Source organism: Zonotrichia leucophrys, chromosome 29 (assembly GCF_028769735.1).
Source record: "Zonotrichia leucophrys gambelii isolate GWCS_2022_RI chromosome 29, RI_Zleu_2.0, whole genome shotgun sequence".
Classification (NCBI taxonomy): Eukaryota; Metazoa; Chordata; class Aves; order Passeriformes; family Passerellidae; genus Zonotrichia; species Zonotrichia leucophrys.
This window is the reverse complement of record NC_088198.1, coordinates 2,741,301-2,760,641: the sequence shown is the minus strand read 5'-3', so window position 1 is coordinate 2,760,641 and position 19,341 is coordinate 2,741,301. Positions and strand designations below refer to the sequence as shown.

Genomic DNA, 19,341 nt, shown 5'->3' with positions numbered 1-19,341 from the left:
TTTTCATTTTAAAATACAGCATTTCTTGAGGTAGACCATCCCAGCCCTAGAGCTTGTCTGTCTCAGACATCAATAAGACATGAATTAAATACTTTCATGTACAAACATGTTGCAAAATGAGGTAGAAATGGTTACAGAGAGTGTACAAATAGGATAATAATAATAATAATAAGTCTTCAGGAATCCAGCACGACTTTTTGGAGGTGGGAGGCAAAAGGTAATGCCCTGGATGCAATAAGAAATTGGGAAAAATTGGGGAAAATTGGGGAGAAACCTGGCAGACCCTGAGGTTTGGGGGGCTGCTCTAAGGGGGAGCCTTTAGAGCATTAAAAATAATTAAAAATATTTTTTTTTTAATGGGGAAATCCCCATTAAAAAGGGTTCATGGATGGGCTGGGGGTTCATGCTCTGTGCAAAGCCCCTCACTCACTTTTTTGGGGGGGAAAGGGGGGATTTGCCCAATTTGCTCCAAAAAGTGGTGCCAGCGACAGCTCCCAAGCTACAGCACTAAACTTTCCATTGAAGACACGAAACTCCACCAAACGCTACGATAAACGATGTCAAACAAAAATCTCAAATAAAATTATGGCATAATATATGTGGAAAGCACCTGAAATACATTCAAATTTCATCTTTGTAACAGCTTCAAGTTTATTTCTCCTTTTATTTCTTCCTTTCTTCACCCCCTTTGGAAGCAAATGCAGGAGGCAGCTTTGTCCCAGGTGGGAAAACTCTTTAAAAAAATCTCCTTTTTTTTCCTTTTCTGAGAAGATAAAAAGTGTTTTTAAAAAAAACATTCTTTAGGTTTTTTTTTTTTCTGAGGTAATTCTTTTCCTGAGTAGTTAAAAAAGAAAACAAACAAACAAAAACAAAAACACTACAGACCTTACAAAAATAAAAACCCAAGTCTAGGATATTCAACAATCTCTCTACAGCATTTTACTCCAAAACCTCCTGGTTTTGGGGTGTAACCCCCTGGTTTTGGGGTGTAACACATTGGTTTGGGGTGCAAGCCCTGGTTTGGGGTGAAATTCCCTGGTTTTGGGGTGAAATTCCCTGGATTTGGGGTGACATTCCCTGGATTTTGGGCATCTCCCCAGCTCCCCCTTTCCCTGATCAAGGTGAGAAGGGGCTCCGAGGACACCCGAGGTATTTCTGTTGGGAATAATAAAATCAATTTACAAAAACAAATGGCAATAAAGCTTTTGGGGTGGACGGGGAGCTCCTGAAGGCGCTGCCGGATCCTCCAGCCCCGCTGCAGGGGCGGGAGAACAATCAAGAACAATAAATAGCTTATCCTGAGTGGGGGGCCCTGTGGGGGAAATCCTGGGGGTCCCAAAGGGGAAGGGTGGGGATGTGAGGGGGGGTCCAACCCCACGGAGAGAGCCAGAGCCCACAGGGACCCCAATCCGTGCCCCAAATCTGTCCCCGTGGCTTTGGGGTCTGTCCCCCTGACCCTGGGGTCCATCCCTCTGACCTTGGGGTCCATCCCTCTGACCTTGGGGTCCATCCCTGTGGCCTTGGGGTCTGTCCCCATGGCCTTGAGGTTCATCCCATGGCTTTGGGGTCTGTCCCTGTGGCTTTGGGGTCTGTCCCCATGGCCTTGAGGTTCATCCCATGGCTTTGGGGTCTGTCCCTGCAGACTTGGGGTCCATCCCTCTGACACTGGGGTGCATCCCTACAGCCTTGGGGTCCATCCCTACAGCCTTGGGGTCTGTCCCTCGTGGCCTTGGGGTTCATCCCATGGCTTTGGGGCCCGTCCCTGCAGCTTTGGGGTCTGTCTCCATGGCTTAGGTCCATCCCTGCAGCTTTGGGGTCCATCCCTGTGGTCTTGGGGTCCATCCCTCTGACCTTGGGGTTCATCCTTGTGGCCACAGGGTCTGTCCCCATGGCCTTGGGATCTGTCCCCATGGCCTTGAGGTCCATCCCATGGCTTTGGGGTCTGTCCCTGTGGTTTTGGGGTCCGTCCCTGCAGCCTTGGGGCCATCCCTCTGACACTGGGGTGCATCCCTGCAGCCTTGGGGTCCATCCCTGTGGCCTTGGGGTCTGTCCCACAGACTTGGGGTCCATCCCATGCCTTTGGGGTCTGTCCCTGTGGCCTTGGGGTCTGTCCTTGAAGCCTTGGGGTCCATCCCTGTGGCCTTGGGGTCCATTGCTGTGGCCTTGAAGTCTGTCCCTGCAGCCTTGGGGTCCGTCCCTGTGGCCTCAGGGTCTGTCCCCACAGCCTCAGGGTCCGACCCTCTGACCTTGGGGTCCATCCCTGCAGCCTTGGGGTCTGTCTCTGTGGCTTTGGGGTCCATCCCTGCAGGTCTGGGGTCCATTCCCCTGGCCTTGGGGGTCCATCCCCACAGCCCCAGGGTCCATCCCTGCAGATCTGGGGTCCATCCCTGCAGCTTTGGGGTCTGTCCCTGTGGCCTTGGGGTTCGTCCCCACAGCCTCGGGGTCCAACCCCGTGGCCTTGGGGTGCATCCCTCTGACCTTGGGGGTCCGTCCCTGCAGCCTTGGGGTCCATCCCTGCAGCTTTGGGGTCCATCCCTGCAGATCTGGGGTCCATCTCCACAGCCTTAGGGTCCATCCCTGCAGCTTTGGGGTCCATCCCTGCAGCTTTGGGGTCGTCCTGCATCTCCGGCTCCACCCCCACAGCCTCAGGGTCCGACCCTCTGACCTTGGGGTCCATCCCTGCAGATCTGGGGTCCATCCCTGCAGCTTTGGGGTCCGTCCCTGCAGCTCCGGGCTCCACCCCCACAGCCCCAGGGTCCGACCCCATCAGTGCCTGGTGCCGTACATCTTATCCCACTCGAGGAACAAGTCCAGCTCCTTCTGGGTCAGGGCAGGCCGCACCTTGCACAGGGCCTTCTCCAGCTCCTGGTAGGAGGCCGGGGGCCCGGGCAGGGCGCGGCGCGCGGCGGCCCCGGCGTGCTGGCACAGCCGCAGCAGCTCGGCCGCCGAGAAGCTCTCGGTGCGCTGCGCCAGGGCCGCCAGCTCGCGCTCGCTCAGGCAGCAGCTGTGGCGCGCCAGGGCCTGGCGCAGGATGTGGCGCCGCGCCTCGCCGTCCGGCGGCGCCACGTAGAGCCGCGTGCCGAAGCGCCGGTGCGACGCCTCGTCCATGCTGCCGGGCCGCGCCGTGGTGCCGATGACCACCACGCCGTGCTCCGATGAGGTAGCCACGTTGTCCAGGTAGGAGAGCAGCTGCGATTTGAGGTTGCCGGCCTGGCCGCCGTCCTCGCCCGCCCGCGCCGCCAGCAGGGACTCGGCCTCGGTGATGAGCACCACGGAGGGCTGCCGGCAGCTGGCCACGAAGAACACGGTCTGGAGGATCTTGTCGGCCTCGGCCTTCCAGGTGGACAGCAGCGCGGTGCCGCTGAGCCGCAGCAGCGTGGAGCCCAGCTGCGTGGAGATGCAGCGGCTCAGCAGCGCCTTGCCGGTGCCGCGGGGCCCGAAGAGCAGCAGGGTCCGCAGCGGGTGGCTGGCGCCGCCGCAGGAGCCGGGCCGCAGGATGGGCCACAGCAGCTCCTCCTCGATGGCCGCCTTCACCGACACCTGCCCGGCAACGTCCGACCACTGCACCGGCGGGCCCCGCTCCACCACCTTGCTGTTGACCAGCTCCAGGAGCAGCGGGTCGATGTTCTTGGGCTGCTCCTCCAGCGCGGAGCCGCCCAACGCCAGCGCTTTGGGGGGCAGCCGCAGCGGGAAGGGGGGTCCCGGCTCGGCCGCCCGCTCCCCGTTGGCGAGGGGGGGGCTGAACTTGTCGAAGGGCTCTGCCGGCCGCAGGGGGGTGTCCCTGGCACCGTAGGATGGCGACACCATCCCCTTCATCTGCTGCCCGCCGTACTTGTGCTCTTCGGCGCTCCCGGCCCCCGCCGGCCGCTTCCCGGGCTTGAAGGGCACCTGGGGGGACTCGCCGCTGCTGCTGAAGCCGTTGCCCCGGCACTCGCCGTTGTCCGACAGGGGGTAGGGGGACTTTGGCTGCTCGTAGCTGTATTTCCTGTACCTGCCCTCGCCGTCGTCCTCCCCGCCGATGTCGAACGCCTTCCTCTTCAGCGTGCCCGCCGCCTCGGTGCCCAGGGGCGGCACGGCCAGGGCGCCCAGCCCAGCGCCCTGGTAGCCGTAGGCAGGGACCCCCGGCGGGCGGGCGGAGGGCGGCGGGGCCGGGATGGGGGTGGGCGCGGCGATGCCCGAGGGCAGGTAGGAGGCGGAGGGGTGGGGCGGGTGGATGCCCCCATAGCCCGGCTGCGGCGGGTAGCTGCTGCTGGCATAGTTGTACATGGGGCCCGAGGAGCCGTAGCCTGGCACCAGGGCGGGCGAGGGGTGCGGAGGCTGCAGGAGCCCTGAGCTGTGGAGGCCGGGAGGGTGCGGCGGGGGCAGCGCTGCCGCTGGCTGGGCGCAGTAGCCGGAGGGCAGGTAGGTGCCCCCATAGCCCGAGGGGTACTCCTGGGACGCCCCGAGCGCCCCGGAGCCCGCGGCAGCCGCCCCGCAGGAGTTGCCGGGGTACACGGGGTCGCTGAGGTTCGCCGGCACCACCGGGGAGCCCCCCAGGCCGATGGCCCCGCTGCCGGCAGGGACGGCGGGCGGCACCACGCCCTTGGCACCGGCCAGGCCGTCGTGGATGGGCGTCAGCGGGTAGGTGCCATCCGAGGCGTGCGCCCCCGGCCAGGGCTCCCCGTCGCCCTTCTGCCCGTTAACGGGCCCGAAGGCGCCATCCCCGTAGGCGCCGAGCGCCGGGCGCTCGTAGGGCGCGTCCAGCACCCCCGAGTACTTCTCGGCGTACCTCTTGAGCAGGTTGGAGGCCGTCAGCGCCGAGATGTCGTCGTTGGCCCAGGCGTAGTTGAAGCGCTGGCGGGCGCTGGGGTACAGCTCGGTCTTGTGGGCCGGCGAGGAGGTCGTGGAGGAGACGTCCAGGTGCTGCTCCGGCCACTGGTTCAGGGACTGGGCATGCTCTGGTGACCAGTGCATCTTCGACAGACCTGTGGGCACGGGACAGCGCAGGTGAGAGCAGGGGAACGGGAGCTGGGCATGGAGTGGCCCCAAATCCCCCCTGTCCTCACCCCACCACACCCCCGGGCTGGGAACACCTGCTCCAGCTCACTCTGATATCCACACCATCATCAGCAAGCACCTTCGAGATCACAGTCCAATAAATAATCTGATTGTGGAGTGGCTTGAGGGCTGTGGGCAGGGAGGGAGTGGGACACAAAGACCCCCCCAGTACCCCCCAAATTATTGTTGTCACCAATAATGAAGGGATGAAACCATCGTCAGGCTAAGAAGGATTTGTCAAAGTGCTCCTGATGGATAAAGGCACAGAGGATCCTCCTGGAGTTGCCCAGGAGCTCTAAAGGGAAAAATGAGCATTTGGCTGGTTCTGTGATGAATAAGAATGATGATTCACGCGACGAATAAGGCATTTTCCTTGATATTTTAATTTTTGAAAGGAATTTAAACACTGGGAGTTTCCATCCTCGCTCAGCGGGTGCAGAGTGCTGCTGCTGCTGCCTCTGTCCCCCAGAAATGTCAGGCTGCAAGTGCTCAGGGATTTGGGGACACAGGGAGAGCTGTGTGACCACTCCTGGCCAGCAAATCCCAGGGGCATTCCCAGGCTTTTGGGACAGGGACAGTGATGAACCCCACTGCTAAAACATCACCCAGAGGTGGGCCCAGGGATGGAATTGCTTCTCCAAAAGCTGGAGGAGGCTGTGGTTGGAAGCCCACCACAAGGGCACAGCTCCTCCAGCCCCATTCCCAGTCCTGGATCACTCGGAGGAATGCACAGGCACAAGGCGCCAACAACCCCCTTGAAAGACTGAGAAGAAAAAAAACCCCAAATCCATGAAAAAAGCTGGAAAACGCCGCGAGGGGGAGGGCGGCGGGCAGGGAGGAGTTGTCAGGGCTGAAATGGGACGTGAATGAGCGGCGGAGCGGGACAGATGTTTCAATGCTCCCCTTGGCAGTGTGAGAAAATTACTGTCCAGTGACCAAATGGCCGGGCCGGTTCCCACCCTCACTGCTGCCCATTATCCCCAGCACAAGACAAAGGCGGCCAGGGGGGCTGGGCAGGGAGAATCCCATTGTTCCCGCCCGCCCTAATTATGGAAATCTTGTTAATCTATTCAGCAGCGAGTCTGAACTGGGCTTTTGTTCGGGGGTTTGGAGCGGGCGCACCGCTGAGGGTGTCCAACGGCTCGGCGTGGGGATGGGATGGGGATGGGATGGGATGGGGATGGGATGGGATGGGATGGGATCCATGGGATGGGATGGGGATGGGGATGGGATGGGATGGGATGGTGGATGGGATGGGGATGGGATGGGGATGGGGATGGGGATGGGATGGGATGGGATGGGATGGGGATGGGATGGGGATGGGGATGGGATGGGGATGGGGATGGGATGGGATGGGATGGGATGGGATGGGATGGGATGGGAATGGGGATGGGATGGGATGGATGGGGATGGGATGGGATGGGGGTGGGGATGGGATGGGGATGGGGATGGGATGGGGATGGGATGGGGATGGGATGGGATGGGAGAGGATGGGATGGATGGATGGGATGGATGGATGGGATGGGATGGGATGGGATGGTGGGATGGGAGATGGTGTGGGATGGGATGGATGGGATGGGATGGGATGGGATGGGATGTGGGATGGGGATGGGATGGATGGGGATGGGATGGGATGGGGATGGGATGGGATGGGTGATGGGATGGGATGTGGGATGGGATGGGATGGGGATGGTGGGATGGGATGGGATGCGATGGGATGGGATGGGATGGGGATGGGATGGGGATGGGGATGGGATGGGATGGGATGGGGATGGGGATGGGATGGATGGGATGGGATGGGATGGGATGGGGTGGGGATGGGGATGGATGGGATGGGATGGGATGGGGGATGGGATGGGATGGGATGGGATGGGATGGGATGGGATGGGATGGGAGGGGATGGGGATGGGATGGATGGGATGGGATGGGATGATGGATGGGGGATGGGATGGGATGGGGATGGGGGATGGGGATGGGTGGATGGGGTGGGATGGGATGGGATGGATGGGATGGGATGGGATGGGGGGATGGGATGGGATGGGATGGGATGGGATGGGGATGGGATGGGATGGATGGGATGGGGATGGGATGGGGATGGGGATGGGAGGGGATGGGGATGGGGTGATGGGGGTGGGATGGGTGATGGATGGGAATGGGATGGGAATGGGATGGGGATGGGATGGATGGGATGGGGATGGGGATGGGATGGGATGGGGATGGGATGGGGATGGGATGGGGATGGGATGGGGATGGGATGGGGATGGGGATGGGGATGGGGATGGGGATGGGGATGGGATGGGATGGGATGGGGATGGGATGGGATGGGATGGGATGGGGATGGGTGGGATGGGGATGGGAGGGTGGGGATGGGGATGGGATGGGATGGGGATGGTGGATGGGTGGGATGGGGATGGGGATGGGATGGGATGGGGATGGGGTTGGGGATGGGGATGGGGATGGGATGGGATGGGATGGATGGGATGGGGATGGGGATGGGGATGGGGATGGATGGGATGGATGAGGGATGGGATGGGATGGGATGGGGATGGGATGGGATGGGATGGGATGGGAGGTGGGATGGGATGGGGGGATGGGGATGGGATGGGATGGGTGATGGGATGGATGGGATGGGATGGGATGGGATGGGGATGGTGGGATGGGATGGGGATGGGATGGGGATGGGGATGGGATGGGATGGGATGGGATGGGGATGGGATGGGATGGGATGGGATGGGATGGGGATGGGATGGTGGGATGGGATGGGATGGGGATGGGATGGGTGATGGGATGGGATGGGATGGGATGGGATGGGATGGGGATGGGATGGGATGGGATGGGATGGGATGGGATGGGGATGGGGATGGGGATGGGATGGGATGGGATGGGGGGATGGGGATGGATGGGATGGGGATGGGATGGGATGGATGGGATGGGGGATGGGGATGGGATGGGGATGGGATGGGATGGGGATGGGATGGGATGGGATGGGATGGGATGTGGATGGGATGGGATGGGATGGGATGGGATGGGATGGGATGGGGAATGGAGGATGGGATGGGATGGATGGGATGGGATGGGATGGGGATGGGATGGGGATGGGATGGGGATGGAGGGATGGGGATGGGATGTGGTGATGGGATGAGGGGATGGGATGGGGATGGGAATGGGATGGGATGGGATGGTGGATGGGATGGGGATGGGATGGGATGGGATGGGGATGGGATGGGATGGGATGGATGGGATGGTGGGATGGGATGGGATGGGATGGGATGGGATGGGATGGGATGGGATGGGATGGGGATGGATGGGATGGGATGGGATGGGATGGGATGGGATGGGATGGGTATGGGATGGGATGGGATGGGGATGGGATGGGGGATGGGATGGGATGGGATGGGTGGATGGGATGGGATGGGGAGTGGGATGGGGATGGGATGGGATGGGATGGGATGGGATGGATGGATGGGTGGGATGGGATGGGATGATGGGATGGATGGGATGGGATGGGATGGGATGGGATGGGGATGGGATGGGATGGGATGGGATGGGATGGGATGGGATGCAGATGGCTGTGATGACCCCACACGCCTGGGGGGATCAAGAGGAGACTCCAATGGGTTTGGAGGGTAAAAAAGCAGAGAAGAGCAAACACATCCAGGCTGAGGATGAACTGAAGCTGGGGTTTACATTCAAATTCACATCCAGGCTGAGGATGAACTAAAGCTGGGGTTCACATTCAAATTCACATCCAGGCTGAGGATGCACTGAAGGTGGCGTTTACATTCAGACAAATTCCCCTGAGCCCCAGGAAGAGGGGCTGGCTCATGCAGGGAGCGATCCAGATGGGTCTCATCCCTTTGGGCTGTCCATGTCCAAGGAGCATCCTTGGAGCATTCCTGAGGAGCATCTCAACCCTTGGGTGCCAGGCTGGGCTGCCAAGCCAGAGCTCTGGGGTCATCCAGGGTGCATGGTCATTCACAGCTTCATGGTCATCCACAGCTCTGTGGTCATCCACAGCTTCATGGTCATTCACAGCTTCATGGTGATCCAGGGTCCATGGTCATCCACAGTTTCATGGTCATCCATGGCTCTGGTCATCTGCAGCTCTGTGGTCATCCAGGCTCTGTGGTCATCAGTTTGGCCTCTGCTGGCTCCTCCTCTGCTGAGCTGCCAGTTTGGAGGATTCAGGATTTTCCCAAAACCCACTGAGCACAGAATCACCAAATCACCGAATCACCAAATCCCAGAATCACTCAATTGCACAATCCCAGAATGACCAGGTTGGAAGAGACCTTCAGGACCATCGAGTCCAACCCAGCCCCAACAGCCCAGCTGAACCCTGGCCCCCAGTGCCACATCCAGGCTTTGTTAAACACACCCAGGGATGGGGACTGGGCAGCCCTTCCAGAACTTCATCACTTTTTCAGTGAAATCTTCCTCTCAATATCCAACTGAAGCTTCCCGTGGTGCAGCTTAAGGCTGTGTCCTGTTGTTCTGTTAAATGAAACCCCAGAGGGGTCACAATTCACCTGTGGCACCGGGGATGTCACACCTGACTGTGACACCGGGGATGGCACAACCTGACTGTGACACCAGGGATGGCACAACCTGACCATGACACCAGGGATGTCACACCTGACTGACACCAGGGATGTCACACCTGACCATGACACCAGGGATGTCACAACCCACCTGTGACACTGAGGATGTCACACCTGACCATGACACCAGAGATATCACAACCCACCCATGACACCAGGGATGTCACAACCTGACTGACACCAGGGATGTCACAACCTGACACTGGGGGTGTCACAACCTGACCATGACACCTGAGATATCACAACCCACCTGTGACACTGAGGATGTCACACCTGACCATGACACCAGGGATGTCACAATCTGACACTGGGGATGTCACAGCCCACCCATGACACCAGGGATGTCACACCTGACCATGACACCAGGGATGTCACAACCTGACTGACACCAGGGATGTCACAACCTGACCATGACACCAGGGATGTCACAACCCACCTGTGACACCAGGGATGTCACAACCTGACACTGGGGGTGTCACAACCTCACCATGACATCTGAGATATCACAACCTGACCATGACACCAGGGATGTCACACCTGACCATGACACCAGGGCTATCACAACCTGACCATGACACCGGGGATATCACAACCCACCTGTGACACCAGGGATGTCACACCTGACCATGACACCTGAGATATCACAACCCACCTGTGACACTGAGGATGTCACACCTGACCATGACACCAGGGCTATCACAACCTGACCATGACACCAGGACTGTAACAAACTGACTGACACCAGGGATGTCACACCTGACCATGACACCAAGGATGTCACAACCCACCCATGACACCAGGGATGTCACAACCCACCTGTGACACTGAGGATGTCACACCTGACCATGACACCAAAGATGTCACACCCCCCCGGTGTCACCACAGCCCCAGCCAGGGCCGTGAGGTTCCACCCCAGCCCATCTGGGCAGGGTTCTTTGGCAACCACGGAATTTTCCCCGGATTTCTGTGTTTGGAGCTGCGGTGACACCCCAGGGTGGCACTGCCAGCAGGGCACGCGTGGCACAGGGCTCTGCTGTGCCCATGCCGGGCTCCATGGTCACTCAGAGATGAAGGGCAGAGCAGCTGGACGGCAGCGAGTGACCGCGGGGCCGCTGTCCATCTGTCCTTCCTGCAGCAGCTGGGCCCGGCCCATCTGTCACTGCCGGACAGACCCCCACAGGCTGGGAATGGGGAAAAATCCGGGGGCTGGTAACGAGGAGGGGGGCAAGAAATGGATTGGAGGAGTTTTGGTCTAGAGTTCAACAGAAGGAAGGTGGGAGAGAAAAAAAATGGAATAAATTACGGTAAAAGAAAATAAAATGGAATAAAATAAAATATAAAATAAAATAAAATAAAATAAAATATTTTGATACATTGATATAATACAGTATATATAATACATATAGTATTATGAGTATAAATACTATTTCTATATATAAATATATAGAAATAATTTATATAAAAACATACATAAACTATTTATATATATTTATATATAGTATATATAAAAATATATATAGCTTGTATATATTTATATATATAAACTATTTTTATGTAAAAATATATATACTGTATATATTAGTATAAATAGTATATATATAGCATAAATATATATATAAATAGTATATTAGTATAAATATATTTACACTATTTATGAGTGTAAATATAATATACATTATAGTATATAATATCTACTATAATGTATATTATAATATTATATTTATACTCATAAATATTATGTAATGTTGTATCATATAAATATTATAATAGAATATAATATAAATATGATATGATGATATATTATATTATATTATATTATATTATATTATATTATATTGCAAAAGGAGGAAAAGGATGTTTTGGTGCGAGGGATGCACAAAAATTGTCCAAAAAGGTCCTTGGGAAATGGGGAGATTTGGTGCCTTGGGAATGCAGATTTTATATTTTTAATATATTTGTGATCCTGCAGCTCTTTAGGGTAGAACTCTGAACCTCCATGTGCAGTGTGAGCTGCTGCCGTCACGTTTTGGGCAGACACAACAATTCCTGTCCAGGCTGGGGATCAAGGACACCTCAGTGCCTCGAAGAAATGTAATTTGGAGGCAGAAAACTTGGGGTAAATTCCTTCATTACCTGAGGCTGTAATTGGAATATTAACCCAAATATGCAAATGGCTCAAACTTACAAAAATGTGAAAACCCATGACCCGTTGTCAATTTTTTGGGGCGTTGTCCGCCCAAAACCTACCTGAAATCCCTTCAATAAATATAAATAAACTGCTTTTTATTCCCTAAATTCTCTCTGGTTTTGGGTAGCCCCAAAAGGCACCAATTTAATGCCAGGGACAGGATCCAGCTGCAACGTCCCCAATGTCCCCCAGGCTGGAGCTGCTGCCACCTCCAGCAGTGACACAGGGCGGGCAGAGCCTCCTCCCTCAGCTGCTTTTTGTAGGAAAAACAAATGTGAGTAAAATGCAGCTTGTCCTGATGTTTGTTTTGATTTTTGTTTTGGTTTTTGTTTTGATTTTTGTTTTGATTTTCTTGTTGGAAAAAAGGAAAAAAATCCAAAATTTTGGCTCTTTTCTCTCTGGAGGGAAAAGGACGGCCTGGGTAGGACAGCGCAGGGAGGCTGGCATGGAAGTGGGGTGCCCACTTTGGGGAGGGTGTTCACAAACTGGGGAGGGCACCCCCAAACTGGACAGGGCATCCCCAAACTGGGGAGGGCATCCCCAAACTGGGGAGGGCACCCCAAACTGGAGGGCACCCCAAACTGGAGAGGGCACCCCAAACTGGACAGGGCATCCCCAAACTGGAGAGGGCACCCCAAACTGGAGAGGGCATCCCCAAACTGGGGAGGGCACCCCCAAACTGGGGAGGGCACCCCAAACTGGACAGGGCACCCCAAACTGGAGGGGGCATCCCCAAACTGGAGAGGGCACCCCCAAACTGGAGAGGGCATCCCCAAACTGGACAGGGCATCCCCAAACTGGAGAGGGCATCCCCAAACTGAACAGGGCATCCCCAAACTGGAGAGGGCACCCCCAAACTGGACAGGGCACCCCAAACTGGAGAGGGCACCCCAAACTGGAGAGGGCATCCCCAAACTGGGGAGGGCACCCCAAACTGGGGAGGGCACCCCAAACTGGAGAGGGCATCCCAAACTGGACAGGGCACCCCCAAACTGGAGAGGGCACCCCCAAACTGTTTTTGTCATCCCAGCCTGGGAGGAGATGCCAGGATCTCAACCCAGGGAGGAAATCTCAACGTCCTGACCAGGGGGGAAACCTCCACATCTGGATCCAGGCAGGACAGCCCAACATCTGGAACCAGGGAGGGAACCTCTACATCTCAATCCAGGGAGGACAGCCCAACATCTGGAACCAAAGAGGACAGCCCAACATCTGGATCCAGAGCAGAAACCCCAGCATCCTGACCAGGGAGGAAACCTCCACATCTGGATCCAGGGAGGACAGCCCAACATCTGGAACCAGGGTGGAAACCTCCACATCTCAATCCAGGCAGGACAGCCCAACATCTGGAACCAGGTGGAAATCTCAGCATCCTGACCAGGGAGGAGACCCCAACATCCTGACCAGGGTGGAAACCTCCACATCTGGATCCAGAGCAGAAACCCCAGCATCCTGACCAGGGAGGAAACCTCCCCATCTGGATCCAGGGTGCAAATCTCAACATCCTGACCAGGGAAGGAACCTCCACATCTGGATCCAGGCAGGACAGCCCAACATCTGGAACCAGGGTGGAAACCTCCACATCTCAATCCAGGCAGGACAGCCCAACATCTGGAACCAGGGAGAAAACCTCCCCATCTGGATCCAGGCAGGACAGCCCAGCGCCCACCCTGGGGACAAAGGGTTGGCATCCTGCCCACAGAGCACACTCGGACATTCCACCTGCACAGGACACCCCAAAATGCTGCCCCAGGGTCACCCCCCAGCATGCCAGCCCCAGGGCATCACCACCAGCACGCTGGCACCACCAGAATCAACCAAACATTTAAACATTTCTGCTTTGCCCTCCTCAAGGAGGAAAAACCCTCCTTGGCATCCTCCAGCTCTCTCTCAGGGCCTTTATCAGGGCCACCATAAAGATCTGGGGCTGCTGATAAGAGACCCAGGCAGGGCCTGGGCCATGGGGACAATTGAAGTGACCTCAACTCCAGCTGGGACACAAGGCCAGGGGAGGTTTTACAGCACCCTCAGCTGTAAAATAAATATAAATATAAATATAAATATAAATATAAATATAAATATAAATATAAATATAAATATAAATATAAATATAAATATAAATATAAATATAAATATAAATATAAATATAAATATAAATATAAATATAAATATAAATATAAATATAAATATAAATATAAATATAAATATAAATAAAATAAACTTTGCTGTGAGAGCTGAGCTCCACAGACTCACAGCACCTCCAGCTCCTGCAGCCCCAGCACCTTGTGCACATCAAGGACGGCGTTTCTGGGGCAGGGAAAGATCCAGGATCCCACTCAGGACTCTGAAGAAAGGAGAGAATCCCCCATGACACAACCAAGCCAATTCCAAAGGGAAAAAACATTCCAGGAGTTGTGGCAACCAACTCACAGTGGGGATAAACTGGTTTATATAGGAATAGGGAGAGCTTTATTCCCTGCTTGGCTGCTGATCCAGAATGGGAACTTTCCTGAGGACGATGGAGTGACACCATGGCCTCTCTGTTTTCACCCCAAAAAACCCAAACTCTTTAGGATTTTCTCCTCCTGTGGCTGCTGGGAGTGGAGGTTGGATGTGGGGAGAGGGCTCAGAACCTTCAGGCAGCTTTGCAGGTGCTTTGGGAGCCGAGGTTTGGTAAAACCACAGCCCCTGCTTGGGTCAGGCCATGAGAAAGGCAAAGCACCCTCAGCCAGAGCCCGGCTACCAAACAGAGAAAAGCGAGGGAGCTGCAGCAGGTGGGAGCTCATCCCCAACCGAATCCCACATCCCACAGCATCCAGGGACAACACCCGGGAGATTCCTCAGCGTTCATTCCACGTTTTCCCTGGAAATTAAGGAACTTTGACAGCACAACCAAAGCCAAGACGCTGCCAAAGCCCCAGGAGGGGAAAAAGGGCTGGGAAAGGGAAGGAGGGAGGAGAAAACACCGGCTCCAGATAAGCAATTGTTAACATGATCCATATGGTACACAACGCTCTGTTTAACCCAAATGATAATGGCAAAAGGGAAGAATGCAGCGGGGCCGGCGGGAGAACAAAGGAGAGCACAGAACCTTTCCCTGCTCCAGGAATTCCCAAATGGGAGCTGAAACCTTTCCCTGCTCCAGGAATTCTGAGTGGGAAGAGCTGAAACCTTTCCCTGCTCCAGGAATTCCCAAATGGAGAGCTGAAACCTTTCCCTGCTCCAGGAATTCCCAAATAGAGGAGCTGAAACCTTTCCCTGCTCCAGGAATTCCAATCTTTCCCTGCTCCAGGAATTCCCAAATGGGAGCTGAAACCTTTCCCTGCTCCAGGAATTCCAACCTTTCCCTGCTCCAGGAATTCCCAAATGGGAGCTGAAACCTTTCCCTGCTCCAGGAATTCCCAAATGGGAGCTGAAACCTTTCCCTGCTCCAGGAATCCCAAATGGGAGCTGAAACCTTTCCCTGCTCCAGGAATTCCAATCTTTCCCTGCTCCAGGAATTCCCAAATGCAGAGCAGAAACCTTTCCCTGCTCCAGGAATTCTGAGCTGCTGAACACAAATCCTTTCCCTGCTTCAGGAATTCCCAAATGCAGAGCTGAAACCCTTCCCTGCTCCAGGAATTCCAACCCTTCCCTGCTCCAGGAATTCCCAAATGGGAGCTGAAACCTTTCCCTGCTCCAGGAATTCCAATCTTTTCCTGCTCCAGGAATTCCCAAATGCAGAGCAGAAACCCTTCCCTGCTCCAGGAATTCCCAAATGGGAGCTGAAACCTTTCCCTGCTCCAGGAATTCCAATCTTTTCCTGCTCCAGGAATTCCAATCTTTTCCTGCTCCAGGAATTCCCAAATAGAGGAGCTGAAACCTTTCCCTGCTCCAGGAATTCCAATCTTTCCCTGCTCCAGGAATTCCAACCTTTCCCTGCTTCAGGAATTCCCAAATGCAGAGCTGAAACCTTTCCCTGCTCCAGGAATTCCAATCTTTCCCTGCTCCAGGAATTCCAATCTTTTCCTGCTCCAGGAATTCCCAAATGCAGAGCAGAAACCCTTCCCTGCTCCAGGAATTCCCAAATGGGAGAGCTGAAACCTTTCCCTGCTCCAGGAATTCTGAGCTGCTGAGCACAAATCCCTTTCCTGCTCCAGGAATTCCCAAATGAAGAGCTGAAACCTTTCCCTGCTCCAGGAATTCCAAATGCAGAGCTGAAACCTTTCCCTGCTCCAGGAATTCCAACCCTTCCCTGCTCCAGGAATTCCCAAATGGAAGAGCTGAAACCCTTCCCTGCTCCAGGAATTCCCAAATGGGAGCTGAAACCCTTCCCTGCTCCAGGAATCCCAAGCAGGGACAGCCAGAGGCTGTTTCCCCTTCCCTGCTCCAGAGGAATGAGGGGACAGAGCTGTGGCTGCTCCCCAATTCCCCACTCCAGGAATTGTGGGGACCCACCCGATTCTCTCCTTCCCCTCCCCAAAACTGCCAAAACACAGAGCAGGGAGTCAAACCGCAGCTGTCAGCAATAAAATAAACATATCCGTGTTTATAACAATTATAAGTAATTAATATTTTCACAATGGGAATGAGAGCTGCGTGGACGCAAACACGGAGCCCGTTCCCCTGGGATGGGGGATGAATCCAGCCCTGGGTGTTTATGTTATTGCAGGATCCCGTGGCTTTCCAGGGAGCACAATACAGTACGTGCCATTCATTATCCCGGCAGTCCCCCAAGAGAAAATGTCAACACACTTCTGCTGGAGAGAGCTAAAACAAATGTTTAATGGCATAAACAACTGCCAGGCCTCGGCCCCCAGCGAAATGTTTAATTCAGAAGCACCTCGAGAGCAAACAGGCGCCGGAGCACCCACATGGGGAGGAACCTCATCAATTCCCATCAGGAAATTCATCCTGAGCCATCAGAGCGCCCCGCACCCTCCCCCAGAGCCAAATCCTCATCAAACACCCAATTCTGCCCAAAATTCTGCTCGATACACGAAATCTGTCACAAAACCAGGATGCGTTCAATGATAATGGGATTTTTGGGATCCCGGAGTAAAACTAGGAGTGATGTGAAGCAGCACATGGCGCCTCCAAACCCAGAATTTAAACTGGAATACACAGCGTGAAGTGATTTTAAACCCTTCCTGATGGTTTTTTCCCCTGAGTGAAAAAACTCCAACTTCCAAAAAAAAAAAAAAAAAAAAAAAAAAAAAGAGATTTAGGGGATTTCAGGCAAAGCTTCCATTTCAAAATCGCCTTCAGCTCCTCAATGCCGCGAGTGTTTTGAAGGCGAGCGCTCCGGCGTGCGCTTGACGTGCGGGAGCCGGCATTGTTCCAGGGGCGAGGGAGGGAGGAGGGATGGATGGATGATGGATGGATGGATGGATGGATGATGGATGGATGGATGGATGGATGGATGGATGGATGGATGGATGGATGGATGGATGGATGGATAATCCACAGCACCCTGCGCACCCTCTGGGCTTCATTTAGGGTCAGGCTCAGCATCAGCTCAGCCCCCGTGCCCCGGCTCCCCTCGCAGCCGACACCTCCCGCTCCCCGCATGTCACCCCCGCAGCTCCCGCACCTTTCTGGGGAAGCCGGCATGGAGGGAACGGCCCAAGGCCGAGGCAGCGGGGGCTGCCCCGTTCCCCGGCAGCGCTCGGGTTCCTCCCCGACCCCTCCGCGCTTTCCCCCCAAAGAGGCGGCGGCGGAGCGGGATCGGCGCCCCGGGGATGCTCGGCGGGGCCGCCCCGGATCCCTCCGGATCCCCCCGGATCCCCACTCACCTCCTCATGCCGGCGGGCCCTTAGCGCAGCCCGGGAGGCCGTGAGGGCGCCGCATCCTGCGCTGCCGCCCGGACAATGCGGGGCGGCGCGGCGGCCCCGGGCGGGCGGCGGGGGCTGGGGCCGGGCTGGGGCTGGGGCTGGGGCCGGGGCCGGGGCCGGGGCCGCGGCCAGGGCCTGGGCTGGGGCTGCCCCCCGCCTCCCGCCGCCCACCGCCCACAGCCCACAGCCCGCCCCCGAGGCGCGGCGGGGCGGAGCGGGGATGGCGAGGGGCGCGCTGCGCTCCGGCCCGAGGGGCAGCGGCCGGCAGAGATCCGGGCGGCTCTGAGCACCTCGGGTCTGACCCGAGCATCCCAGAGCAACCCCCCCAGAGTCCCGGCAGCCGCGCAAGCCGAGCCCCTGCGCCCCCGGATCCGTGTGCCCCAATCCTCTGCACCCCGATATCCGTGTGCCCCAATCCCCTGCACCTCCGGATCCGTGTACCCCAATCCCCTGCATGCCAGAATCCCGACACCCGTGTACCCCAATCCCCTGCCCCGATCCCCTGTGCCCCAATCCCTGCAGCCAGTATCCGATTCGTGTACCCAATCCTGGCCCCCCGTTGCCCCATCCCTGCCCCCAGTATCCCGTTATCCGTGTACCCAAATCCCCTGGACCCCTGACACCCAGAAATCCTGTGTACCCCAATTCCCTGTGCCCCAACACCCCTGGCCCTGCACCCCAAAAATCCCTGATCCCTGCACCCCAAAAATCCCTGACCCTGCACCCCAAATCCAGCCCCGAGGCTGCAGCCGAGCCCCGCGGGGAGCCCTGCCCTGCTCGGGGCCTGCTCGGGCCGGGTCCTGCTCAGGCCCTGCTCGGGGCCTGGTCCTGCTCGGGGCCGGGTCTGGGGCCTGCTCGGGGCCTGGTCCTGTTCAGGCCGGGTCCTGCTTGAGTCTGGCCCCTGCTCGGGGCCGGGGCCTGCCCTGGCCGGGTCCTGCTCGGGGCCGGGGCCTGCTCTCCCCTGTTCGGGGCCGGGTCCTGCTCGGGGCCGGGGCCTGCTCGGGCCGGGTCCTGCTCGGGGCCGGGGCCTGCTCAGCTGCGCAGCCGAAATCCCAAATGCCTGGAATATTTTCCTGCTATTAGTTTACCATGCAGAAATAAAGCAGTTGCCCCAAGGATCGTGTGTCCCGGGGACGTGGCCATGGGATGACTGTTTGTTAGGGCGTTATCCATCCTTCAAATACCCCATATCCACCCCTCAAATACCCCATATCAACCCCTAAAAAATCCCCATATCCACCCCTAAAAAAATCCCAATATCCACCCTTAAAAAATCCCAATATCCTCCCCTGAAAACCCCCATATTCCCTGAAAACTCTGCTCTTTGGGATCAGCTGGGCTGCAGCTCCAGGCAAAAAAAATCTGTTTTTCAGCCCTAAAATTCCCCTTTTTGGATGGATTTTCCCCAAGAACGCCTTGGAGCTGCCTCACTTTTTCTCTTGGAACCCCTGATCTGTTTTAATTTACCAGCCCAGGCTTTTCCCTGATGGAATCACATCGTGCCATCATTCCCTCATCCCGACATTGTCACATCCCTGAGTAATTAGGGAATATTTTTCTTTTCAAGGACAGAATTGGAATATTTTTCAATTTTCAAAATTCAATATTTGAATATTGAATATTTTTCAGTTTAAGGGCAGAATTCCCTGTCCTTGAATTCCATCTGTCCTTTTCAGGTGTTGGAGCTGCAGAAATCTCTGCC

The 19,341-nt window shown here is 56.1% G+C and overlaps 1 protein-coding gene across 1 annotated transcript; it reads right to left on the bottom strand.

Moving 5' to 3' along the window:
- Window positions 1-2,677: 2,677 nt before the first annotated feature.
- FIGNL2 (fidgetin like 2) lies at window positions 2,678-17,772 on the bottom strand. Its single transcript, XM_064734945.1, has 2 exons — window positions 17,601-17,772; window positions 2,678-4,964 (listed from the first exon to the last, which is right to left on the bottom strand). Exon 2 carries the CDS (start codon window positions 4,951-4,953, stop codon window positions 2,767-2,769), a length of 2,187 nt encoding a protein of 728 aa, XP_064591015.1. The 5' UTR covers window positions 4,954-4,964; window positions 17,601-17,772; the 3' UTR covers window positions 2,678-2,766.
- Between the last annotated feature and the right edge of the window lie 1,569 nt (window positions 17,773-19,341).

Excerpts from the sequence above, each read along its gene's own strand:
- FIGNL2 (XM_064734945.1), bottom strand. The coding sequence starts at position 4,953 with ATGCACTGGTCACCAGAGCATGCCCAGTCCCTGAACCAGTGGCCGGAG.